The 12,120-nt window shown below is 52.0% G+C and overlaps 1 protein-coding gene across 1 annotated transcript in view; it reads right to left on the bottom strand.

Moving 5' to 3' along the window:
- TEKT5 (tektin 5) overlaps positions 1-12,120 on the bottom strand; it is a 39,008-nt gene that overhangs the window by 20,147 nt on the left and 6,741 nt on the right. Inside the window, exons 4-5 of the mRNA XM_047087129.1 lie at positions 9,764-9,907; positions 5,550-5,772 (exon numbers count right to left, since the gene is read on the bottom strand). Coding sequence (XP_046943085.1) covers positions 5,550-5,772; positions 9,764-9,907 — 367 coding nt within the window. The remainder of the gene's footprint in view (positions 1-5,549; positions 5,773-9,763; positions 9,908-12,120) is intronic.

The following is a 12,120-nucleotide window of genomic DNA, read 5'->3' as shown; positions in this document are numbered from 1 at the left end:
TTAAAAAAAAAAAAAAAAAAAAACTTAAATGCATTGATTCGAGTATAAAATTTTACATCACTATCATCAGGGGAAAATCAGCATCATCTGCCGTAAGTGCAAGTAACCATAAAAATGGACGAAACCATGGAAAACCATGTTGTTCACACTGGCCAGGGGTACCGGCCACAGTGTGAGCCACAGTCAGTTAAGCGTCTGACTCTTGATTTCAGTTTAAGTCATGATCGAACGGTTTTTGAGTTCGAGCCCCACATCGGGCTCTGTGCGGACAGTGCGGAACCTACTTAGGATTCTCTCTCTCTGCCCCTACCCAGCTAATGCATGCATGCTCTCTCGCTCTCTCTCTCTCTCAAAATAAAGAAATAAAATACACTTAAAAAAAAAACTGGCCAGACATTGCTGCCTGCCCCCAAGTTCTCAGCCGGAGGCTGGCGCTCTCTGTTTAAAACAGGCGAAGAAGGCATTCTAGCATCCGATCAGGACTTCCCTCTTGAGATCACTTAAAGGACTGAGAAAAGATGGAAGGAGGAATCACTTTCTTGCTCGTAACACACACAGCATCACCTCCCCTGCCAGGGCCTGGCTCCCATACTTCAGGATCAGTACTGTTCTATGGCAGTGTCCCCATACCTCCCCCAACCCTGCGCCTTTCCCCCATATTGAGGGTCCGCCTCCTACGAGGCATGTTCAACTCCGTCACTGGATGCAGGTGAGGACTTATGCTGATCTGGAGCCCCCGGGGGCCCCAGCTCTCAACAGCAGCAGCCTGTTCCCAGGCCATCAACTGCTTCAGCCCGGAGAAGTCACCAGCCTCTCTCCTAGCAGAGGTCAACAGGACTGAGGCACATCACAGGCCCGAAAGTGCAAGGGGGAAATTCAAGGACGGGGCCCAGAATGAGTTACAAGGGCTGGGCTGTGGCCTTGAGGACGGAACCCTAGGATCATGGTACACTGCTAAGGCTGTCTTCTAAACCCCTGTTGGACTCAAAGTCTGCATGGGGAACTGTGTAGACCTGGCCGTTCTAAGTGGATTCCTAGGACCACTTGGGCAAATACTTGCTCTGTAGCACAGGTACGGATGGGGCCCTAGAATTCTCCGGAAATGCTTCTTGCCAAAAGGAATCAGGCTGAGCTCAACAATGAACAGTTAAAACTTTGTTTTTTTAAGTTTATTTGAGAGAGTGAGCAAGCACGTAAGGGGTGGGGGGGGGGGGAGAGAGAGAGAGAGAGAGAGAGAGAGAGAGAGAGAGAGAGAGAATATCCCAAGCAGGTTCTGAGCTGTCAGCGAAGAGCCAACACGGGGCTTGAACCCACGAACTGTGAGATCACGACCTGAGTCAAAACCAAGAGGCAGACGCTTAACCAATTGAGCTGCCCAGGTACCCCAGAACAGTTATAACTTTAAAGGGAGCACCCTCAGGGGCGCCCGAGAAGCTCAGTTGGTTAAGCGTCTGCCTCTTGGTTTTGGCTCAGGTCATGATCTCACAGTATGTGGGTTCAAGCCCACATTGGGCTGTGTGCTGACTGCTCAGAGCCTGGAGCTTGCCTCGGATTCTGTGTCTCCCTCTCTCTCTGCCCTCCCCTGCTTGCACTCGCTCTCTCTTTCAAAAGTAAATAAACATAAAAAAAAATTTTTTTAACGACTATTAATAAAATTCCACATGATTGCAAAAAGTCTCTGATCAGCAGGGATGAGACTGTTAGTAATAATCCCAAACTTGCCCGGAGAAATTTAGGGAAAAGGCTGTGCTCCCCACCTCCACCCAAAAGATAGTTTTCCTTCTCCATTGATAATATAAATACTTTGAGTCAGCTTCTATCGAATGTTTACCACACGCCAAGCACTGCACACAAGACTCCACACCTTAATCCACTTTGAGTAATGTCCTCAAGGAGGAATTCTCGTTCCCGGTTTCACGGGTGAGAAACCAGCCCCTGAAACCAACCAAAAGAGCTTCCCGCGTCACCTCCAGGCCTCAGACTTTGTGCCACGAAACATGCCAACGTGCGGCATTTGACCCACAATAAAAAATGTCTCATTAAAAGAAAATGCTTGTGCAATAACCGAAAGGTGGAAGCGATCCCCAGGTCCCCCTGGAGAAATGGATCCACGGTGTACACATCTGATGAGATACTGTCCAGCCTTATGACAGAAGGACATTCTGACATGATCTGCACGGAGGGACCTCGGAGACACTGTACCCAGTGAAATAACCCCGTCACAAAAGAACAAAGGGTGTATGATTCTACAGGTGCAAAATACCCAGAGCGGTCAATTCATAACAGACGGGAAGTAGGATGGCAGCTGCCAGGGACACAGGGGACGGGGGAGTGGCCTCGTGGGCAGGGAGTTCATTAAACACGGGAGTTCTTTTCAGTTGGGGAAGATGCAAAAACGTTCCAGAGACAGACGGTGGTGGTGGTCGCACAACAATGAGCGGGAGCTTTGCACGAGTGAACTCTACACGTAATAATGATTGTTACGGACTGAACAGTTTGTGTCTCCCAAAATTCACGGCAAAACCTAATCCCCACCGTGACAGTAAAAAGACGTGGGGGTCTATGAGAAGTGATTAGGTCATCAGGACGCTCACGAATGGGATGGGTGTGCCCTGATTAGAGAGACCTCCGAGAGCTGCCTCAAAAATCCCTTCTGCCGGGACACCACGAGAAGACGATGTCTGTGGCCCAAGAACCGGCCCGCCACCAGACAACGAATCGGCCAGTGCCTTGATACTGATGCTTAGGATCATGAGGGATAAATGTCTGTTGTTTCTAAGTCTATGGTATTTTTGTTAGAGCAGCCTGAACAGACTAAAACAATTGTACATTTTTTGTTATGTTTGTTTTACCACAATAACAGGACAGTTCTTCCCGGAAGAAGGAAGGAAGGAAGGAAGGAAGGAAGGAAGGAAGGAAGGAAGGAAGGATGAAGGAAGGAGAAAGAAGGAAGGAAGGAAGGAAGGAAGGAAGGAAGGAAGGAAGGAAGAAGGAAGGAGAAGGAAGGAAGGAAGGAAGGAAGGAAGAAGGAAGGAGAAAGAAGGAAGGAAGGAAGGAAGGAAGAAGGGAGGAGGGAGGAAGGAGGGAGGAAGTGAGGGAAGAAAGAAGGGAGGAAGGAAGGAAGGAAGGAAGGAAGGAAGGAAGGAAGGAGGGAGGAGGGAGGGAGAGAGGGAGGGAGGGAGGAAGGAAGGAAGGAAGGAGGGAGGAAGTGAGAGAAGAAAAAAGGGAGGAAGGAATGAAGGAAGGAAGGAAGGGAGGAAGGGAGAAGGGAGGAGGGAGGGAGAGAGGGAGGGAGGAAGGAAGGAAGGAGGGAGGAAGTGAGAGAAGAAAGAAGGGACGAAGGAAGGAAGGAAGGAAGGGAGGAAGGGAGAAGGGAGGAGGGAGGGAGGAAGGAAGGAAAGAAGGGAGAAAGGAGGAAGGAAGGAGAAAGGGAGAAGGAAGGAAGGAAGAAGGAAGGAAGGAAGGAAGGAGGGAGGGAGGAAGGGAGAAGGGAGGGAGGGAGGAAGGAAGGAGAGGGAAAGAAAATTGAAATTAAAAGCATTATTCACGGATCATTTTTTTTAAAAAAAACAACAGAAAATTCAACCTCGTACGTTCCTCTCCTTCATCACACAAAGATCGAAGGGGTGTCTACTATGTGCTGAGAGGTACACTAAGCAGGGGGACTCCCTTGCTGAAACGGGGGCGATGCCCTGAAGAGACGCAGACAGACAAGTGAACCAACCAATACAGGAAAATCACGGCCACCGACACAGCGCTTACTATGTTCCAAGCACCGGTTCAGCGGGTTTATATAATCCTTCTGGCAGCTCGGAGGTCAGAACCATTATCATCTCTATTCTAGAGAAGGAAACTGAGACACAGAGAGGTTAAGGAACCTGTCCAGGATTGCAGAGATGGTGAAGCTAGGATTCACACCCAGGCATTCCATGCTTCTAACCCCACACTGTGGGCTGGAAGGAGCGATGATAAACTACATAAAATGCCGTTTGTAGTCAGCAAGCTACAACCAGTGGTCCACATCCGGCCCGCTGCCTCGTTTTGTAAATAAAGTTTTATTGGAACGCGGCCGTGCTCGTTTGTGTACCTACTGTCTGTGGCCCATCTACATGAACAGAACTGAGTCTGTGACAGAAACTGTACGGTCTGCAGAGCTGAAAATAGAATCGGGCCCTTAACAGAAAAAGTTCCTCAACCCTGTTCTGGAAAGATTAACAGAAAAATGTCCAGTAAAGGGGGGAGGGAAGGCATGGACGCCAACTCTGTCTTCTGAAGGTATCTCACATCTCTCCCCTCCCCCACCCGTCTGAGGCTCCCACCCTGGCACAGGCAGCCATCCCCTTGCCCCAGACGCCTTCCAGAGCCTCTTAACCATTTCCCCTTGAGCACTCTTCTCCTCTGCAGCCCTTTTTCCATCCAGGAAGGAAAGAGATCCACCTGGGGATAAGATTGGAGCCCAGTGCCTTTTGCTTAAAACCCTTCGAAGGCTCGCTACTGTTCTCAGAGCAAAATCCGGACCCCTCACCAGGACCTGCCAGGACCGTATGACCCGAGCCTGCTCCGTGCTCCAAGTTCATCCTCCACACATCCTTTGCACTCACTGCCGCTCTTGGGAATGAATAATCTTCCCAACATCCTTGGCTGCCTAACTCCCTAGTGACCTGCTCTTGATGAAACTGTCACCTGCTACCGGAGCTATAGAGTGGTGTATGCGGAGGGCTTACACCGCCCAGCAATTTCCATTGGACCTTGCCTGCAGGCCCCTCACTGCCCCCCAAATATACATACAACACACCTTTGTGGCTGTAACTATTTTATGAATGCAGGTTCAAGGCTAGTCCCCTGCCCTCCCCCCCACCACACCCTGCGATCGGTCATCCCTAAGTCCTTCCTGTGTGCACATTTCACACCGCTCTCTTCCAGAATGCAAGCGCCAGGGGGATCAGGGCATTGTTTGCATGGCCCCTCCTTTCATTCCTAGCCAGCGGCCAGCAGGAAGCATAAAATCCAAGCAGGGAGGACCCCCCCCCCCCAGAGGTGAGGGGCGGCCTGTTGCATTCGCACAGGAGCAGTGGAGAGGGCAGTACGGGGGAAGCAGGAAGACAGTAACAACATTAGCCGACCCTTCACCCCTGACGCTGGGGAAGCCTTTGAGGTAAAAGGTTACATTTGCAAAGATGCTGATGTGGGCGGAGATTTGCTCGGGCCCATTTTCTGGGCCTCTGATAACCGCACCCACTCTCACCGGTCACGTTCAGCTGCAAGGCCCCGAGATGGAGTGAAGGACCCCAGGGGCTGTCGGCAGCTTCTTGGGTGCTGTGGTGACAGCCGGGCCAAGCTCATCACCAGGGTCACAAGGAAAAGATTTATCCCAGATGCTTGAATGCCCCTGGGACGCTCAGGGACCCTCACCTTTACTGGTGGACAAGTTGGTCGACCCGGGACGGTGGGACGGGGCAGGAGGGCAGGTTGGCCAGATGCTGCTGCCGCCCTCGGGAGGAGGTGAGGATTCGGAAGCGTGGACGGTGGCCCTGGGGCGTCTCGCTTACCTTAGCCAGCTGTGTCTGGAGCTTATTCTTCACGTCTGTCACCTCGGAGATGCGGGCGCTGAAGGCCAGGTTGGTGTTAGTAAACTGCTTCCACATCTGGTCTGACAAGGTCTCCAAGAGGTTCTCAGCCTCCTCCCGCAGCCGGATGGAGTTGGCCCGCATGTTCTGTGAGTGCCTGATGTTGTCGTTACTGAACTTGGCCCAGGTCTCGGGCACGGAGACCCTGCAGGGGGCACAAAGACGAACTGAACACAGGAGAGGAATCGGGGGGCTGAAGACAGGCCTTGGGGAACCCCCGATCTGGAGAGTCTCACCTTGGGCACCCCTGACATCTGGGTCGGGACCATTCTCTGTTGGGGGGTGGTTCACCCTGAGCCCCTCTCTACCCACTAAATGCCAGCAGTAGCTCCCCTCCAGTCGCAACAACTAAAAATGGCTCCAGACATTGCCAAGTGCCCCTTGGGGGAGGGGACAACTGTCCCCTCGCCCCGGTTGAGAACCACAGGGCTAATCCAAACCCCCCACTTCACAGAGGAGGCGGCTGCAGCCTAGCAAGAGCGGATCTCCCAAAGGGCACTTGGTGCCTTGTCACAGAGCAGAGATTCCTTCGAGAAGCTCCTTGTCAACTACCCTCCCCGAAGTCACAGACACAGGCCGCGAAGCAGGCCTCAGGGGCACATGCTGACTGCAGGGCTGCTTCCGTTCCGCATCGATCACTGCACAGACTCATTCATTTGACCAGAGTTCTCTGAATGCCCACCACATGCCATGATCGTTCTAGGCACTTGGGACAGAGCCATACACAAGAACATCAACCTCCCTGTCCTCAGGGCGCGAAGTTGCCAGTAGAGGAAGAAGGACATTAAATAAAGATCTGTACACACGGAAGGACTGTAGACAGAGAGGGACTGAGGGAGGTGGTCATTACGTGCCCGTCAGGGTCATAAAAGGAAATAAAAAGGACGCTCAGAGGGCATTGAGGCGCCCTTGGATGAGCAAGCTCACAAAACCGTCACCACCCAAGTCGGGAAGGGCAAGGGGAGAGGGCGAGGAAGGGGTTGGGGAGCCCTGGAGGAGCACACACCCTGGCGGGGGAGGGGTGCTGGAAGAATAAACCCCCAACATCCTTCTCTCCCTGCCCTCAGCCTCCCGCTGGTGCCCCCCCTACTGGCCGAGCCCGAGTGGGAACCCCATGGAAAGGCGGTCTGCAGCAGGCAGTCTCCACTTTGGGACCGCCCGCAGGGCGGCTGAAGGATGGATCTCAAGGCAGCCCCGGAAGGCTTCTCAGAGGCGGTGAAGCCTAAGCGATTCAGTTTCGACAACAGAAGGTACTTCCTGCCTGCGTACGGAAATCCTTGCAACATACAACCAATGTGTTGCATGGGGGTCCTCTCTGGGAAGCCCATGAGAAGGAGGGACACGCACTTCTCTGAGCGGACTCCAGGTCTGGGGTCAACCAGACTCAGTACCTTTTTTTTTTTTTTTTTTAATGTTTATTCATCTTTGAGAGAGAGAGAGAGACACAGAGCTCGAGTGGGGGAGGGGCAGAGAGCGAGAGAGGGAGACGCAGAAGCCAAAGCAGGCTCCAGGCTCCGAGCAGTCAGCACAGAGCCGGACGTGGGGCTCGAACCCAGGAATCGTGAGATCATGACCTGAGCTGAAGTCGCACGCTTAACCCACTGAGCCACCCAGGCACCCCCACTAGGTACATTTTTAAGGTCTTTTCTAGCTGGGAAGCCTCCAGTTCTTAAATAAATCATCTTTATTTTCAGGCAGTAGAGAAAAAAGAGACTCAGTTTTCTGAAAGAGCAGTCTCTTTTCAGACATTTTAAAGCACGCTTAGATTGCATGGTGAAGAGAAATTAAAAAGCAAACATATAATATGTGATTGTCTTGTCTGTCCTTTGCAGGAGTTAAAAATCAAGCCGTAAAGGAGGTCTAAGCCTTCTGGAGATGGGAGAGGGTGCTGTGTCTGATGCTGACCTTTCATCCAACAAAGACTTGAGGCTCAGAGAGGTAAAGTGCCTTTGCCAAGGTCACACAGCTACTCACCATCAGTCCAGGAAGAGGGAGGCACCAGGGACAGCAGAAAGAGACTGCAGATTGACTCTGTCTCCTGCTGCTGAACGGGGCACTGTTCAAGGTCAGGAGCAGCAACCTCTAAGCCCTTGCCCTCCCCTGGAGCAGACAGCTGTGCTTCTGAGAGAAAATAACCAAATAACCTGCTCAATCACACTCTCCCTGGGGGGGATGCGCCAGAGGCAGCTTGTCGGCTGGTGTGCCTCCGTAGGGGGGACGTGGTTTCTGGAGCCTGTGTCCTCTAGATGCAGGAGGCGGCAGGCTTTGCCAGGAGGCAGGAAGGTGCCCAGGTAAAACACACAGGCTTGGTGCCCAAGGTGGGCTCAGATTATCGCTCCTCGGCCTTTTGCCTAAGATCAAGTGCAACGTGGGCTCAGATGGGTCCAGTCACTTCAACTCTCTGAGCCTTAGCCTCCTCATTGTAAAAAGGGGATAATAATGGTGCCTACCGCCTCCCCGCCCCCGCCCCGGGGTTGTTGAATGACTAAATGTGAAACCCCTATCTTGGCCACCGGCAACAGCAAGCCCTTGATAAGTGTTTATCGTTCATAAGATGCTGTTTGTAAAGTGCAGTGCCCAGCAGGCTCCGAGTCTCGGCCGTGAGCTTTCAGGAAGGCATCCATTTGGGAAGGGAATCCTCCAGACTCCAGCTGCGGCTGAGGGGGCCGAGGCCCCCGAAGTCCTGCTCGCATGGCCAGCCAGCCCCACAGGGGAGTCGAGTCGCCTTGTCAGGAAGAGGAGGAGGGTCCCCAGAAGCTGCTACTGCCGGCAACCCCAAAGGGTCATTTCAACCCTTGGGTATTTACTAAGGTCCAGGAGGTGGCCCCGGGCTCCAGCCAAGGAGACGACCAAGAAATTCCTCTCCTTTCTTCCCTCCCTCCCTTTCCCCTTCCATTCATTCATTCATTCAGGTGAATGCACACCTACTAAGTGCCAAGCACAATTTCATGTGCTAGAAGTTTTTTGCTGGTTTTTTTTTTTTTTAAGAGACCAAAATAGGGGCACCTGGGTGGCTCAGGTGGTTAAGCATCCGACTCTTGATTTCGGCTCAAGTCATGATCTCATGGTTTGGTTCATGAGATAGAGCCCTGAATAGGGATTCTCTCTCTCCCTCTCTCTGCCCTTCCCCCACTCCACACATGCACTCTCTGGTGCGCGCCCTCTCTCAAAATAAATAAACTTAAAAAAAAAAAATGAAACCAAGATAGATACCACCCCCCCTCCACCTGTACCCAGAGCACCTCTCTGTCCAGCCATCATGACCCTGACCTCGGACTGCCAATCGGGAAAGCAGGCCCTAGTTCTGCATGAAATTCCATCAACAGTGACATGCCCATGACGTTGTCAGGTACACAGAGGCACCTAGCCCAGAGCTGCTGTGACAAGTAAATGGGGTCACGCAGCAAGCACTCAATAAATATTAGCTGCTGTCACTCCCCCACACCAGGCTCTGTGCTCCGCGCTCCCCACACCCACCTTTTTATTCTCATAGCAACTCTGGGAGGTGGGCACTGTTTCTATTCCAGTATAGATGAGGAGATCGGAGCCCAGAGAGATTAAGTACTTTGCCCCAAGCACTAGTGGGGAGGCTGAATCTGAAGCCAGGCATTCACCGGAGGGCATCAGTTACTCTCCCAGCTGAGCTTGAATGCCTCCTCCTTCTGGTTACACCCGTTCTGTTTCGGAATTTATTTGGTGGAATTGCCAGTCAGGGTGCCCGGCACGCCCTGGCCCAACGGCAGCGGCTGTGGGACCCTCACTAAGCCAATCCCTTGCACCCTCTCGCTGGAATTTGAATCTTGGGTAAAAGGGGGCAAGAACAAAGAGACAGTAGTGCGCTGACAACACAGCTGATGAGCTCCCACTTCCTGGCTCGTTCAAGCTGCCAGGACCTTCCCTTCCAGCCTTCTCCTGGAGTCTGTGGCTCCCCCACAGCCTTCCAGTAAATTCCATCTTGTCTGAAGTTAGCCAGATTTGGATTCTGTGGCTTGCAACTGAGGATCCCCACTCAACCACTTTGCCTCTTACTTTACTGGTGCACAATGACCTTTTGTGGTTCTTGGCAGGAGCAGACCCAGAAGCCCTCAGTTCCACCAAGCTTGGCCAGAGAGGGGGACCAAGAACCCAGGACTTACGTGCCATCGACTTTCTCCATGCCGTGGAAGAAAGTGATGCAGTCTGACGTGTTCCTCAGGTTATAGCACTTCTCATCGATAAACTGGGCCGAGCTTTTGTCCTCAAGGTCCCTCTCGAGAGCGTGCTGAGCATCTCGGTTATCCCTGTGGGGGGCAGGGATTTGTCCGTAAACTGTGCACTTGCCCAGAGTCCCTCACGCGAGGTCAGCCAGGAGGGTGGTGCAAAGTGGTGAAAGCCAAGTCCCTGGACTCCCAGGAGGGTGCTTGATCTACCCTCAAATGGCTTCTCCGCCTTTTTCCCCCCTTAATGCCCCCACCGCATACCCAGCGCCTCCCTGTACTTCTTCCTTCGCCCCAATCCAAGCAGATCCGTTGTCATTTAGAACAGGGATGGGCAAACATTTACTGTAAAGGGCCAAATACGAAATATCTTAGGCTTCGTGGGTCGTATGGTCTCCGTTGCAACTACTCAACTATGCAGGAAAACAGTCTTAGGTCATAGGTAAATGAATGGGCGTGGCTGTGCCCCAATAAAACTTTACAGAAACAGGCTACGGGCCAGATTTGGCCCTCCCAGCTGTACTTTGCTGACCTGACTTACAAGATACGAATTCACACTTTGGAAAAAGCCTGGAGTCAATTTAAATCCCTTCGCAGATCATGGTGTCTGACCTTCTGCCAGGCACAGAGGGAAGAGACATGATTAAGACCCAGTCCCTACCTTCAAGGTGCTCACAGATTTGTGTAAATTCAGTACAAATGAATAAAGAATGAGAAGGGCAACAGTAAAGGTTTGAAAAGGGTACAGAGTAACACAGAGAAGGAAGCCACCAACTCAGGGTGAGGAAGCTTCTGAGTTGGGTTTCCTAACAACAGCAGACAGGTGAACCGAGTTGGGTTGAGGGGATGAGAATTCCAAGCTCAGGGCACCACGTGTGTAAAAAGCAAAGAAGGTAGAGACATCCAGGTGTTTGGAGACCTGTAAGCAGCGTATGAAGGCTGGCAGAATCAGGGACAGGGCGGAGTCAAGGATTTGTGCCGCACCAGGAGCTAGGCGGAGTCAGGAACTAACTGGACAGTCAAAAAAGGGTGGAATCTAGAGACTGGGGAGAAGTCAGGGACTGGGCAGAGTTGGTGACTAGGTGCAGCCAGGGATTGGGCAGCCAGGGATGGGCGGAGTCAGGGTCTGGGTTGAGTCCGTGGTGGGTGGAGCCAAGGAGTGGACAGTCAGGTATGGGTGGAATCGGAGAGTGGGTGGAGTCAGGGACTGGGCGGAGCCAGGGATGAGACCGTCAAGGAAGGTTGGAATCAGGGACTGGGCGGAGTCAGGGACAGAGCAGAGGTGAGGAGAGGACAGTTGGCAGGCCGAGTGCTTGCACCTGCAGGGTTAGTATCTTGGCCAAGAAGCTTCGATTTAAAGGCCACCGTGTGCCAAACTCCAGACCCTGGAGAACCACTTCCGTGATTCTTGCCGTATTCTCAAAGTACCTGCACTATTATTTACTTGTTACTTTTCTTTTTTAAAATATAAGTAAATGTGTTTTAAAGGGAAAATCTACCTCACTGTCTTTAAAGGAACATCAGTAGCCCTATTAATGGGTCACCTCCAACATAAATACTAAGTAAACACGAACAGAATCCTAGACAGAATCTGTTGTCTCCAGAAGGTTCTAAGCCCGAACCTTTTTGTTTCTCTCTTGACTGAAATAAGATTAGTCTGTGTTAAAGACACACAAGCATCGACTAGGACTTTTGCCTTGAAGTGACGGGGAATAAGGAAGGGAATAACCTTCCCTAAGCCAGGCGATGTCTACACCACCTAAAGTGAGTGTGTATGTGTCCGTCTGTCTGTCTCTCTCTGATCTTTACCTCTTTCTGCCTCATCTTTCTTGGTTTCTCTCTGTCTTGGGGACTTTGTGTCTTTCTTTGCCCCTCTCCCCTGTCTGTCTCTGTTCATCTTTTTTACATTTTCTTTTTCTGCTATGGATCCCGATGCTGGTGAGGGGTTGCAAAGAGGCCAGAAGCAAGGACAGTAAATCCTGGCGGTGCGCTCCCACCTATCAAAATGCTCAGGAAGTCATGCTGGGACAGGAGGAACCATCCTGAGGTTCCTGGGGCCTTCTGAATTAGCAAAGCCATGGAGAAAGGGGGCCCTGTCCTGCCTAATGAACTGGAACATGAAGACCAGAATATGCTAGAAAACATCTATGCCAGAGCATCGGAGGGGACCCAGGGCCTCAGAATCCCTGGTCAGCTGGTCCAGCTTCCTAGCCCATGCTAATAAGCCTAGAGAAAAGGGGGCCACCTCTGTCTCCCCTCCTTGGCCCATGACATAGAGCCCACCCAGTGCCACGGCT

This window comes from Lynx rufus, unplaced genomic scaffold (assembly GCF_022079265.1).
Source record: "Lynx rufus isolate CCGP_SWC_20201006 ecotype Redwood Valley unplaced genomic scaffold, mLynRuf1.p SCAF_23, whole genome shotgun sequence".
NCBI lineage: Eukaryota > Metazoa > Chordata > Mammalia > Carnivora > Felidae > Lynx > Lynx rufus.
Note: the sequence above shows the minus strand (reverse complement) of the source record. Positions and strands in the feature narration are given on the sequence as shown.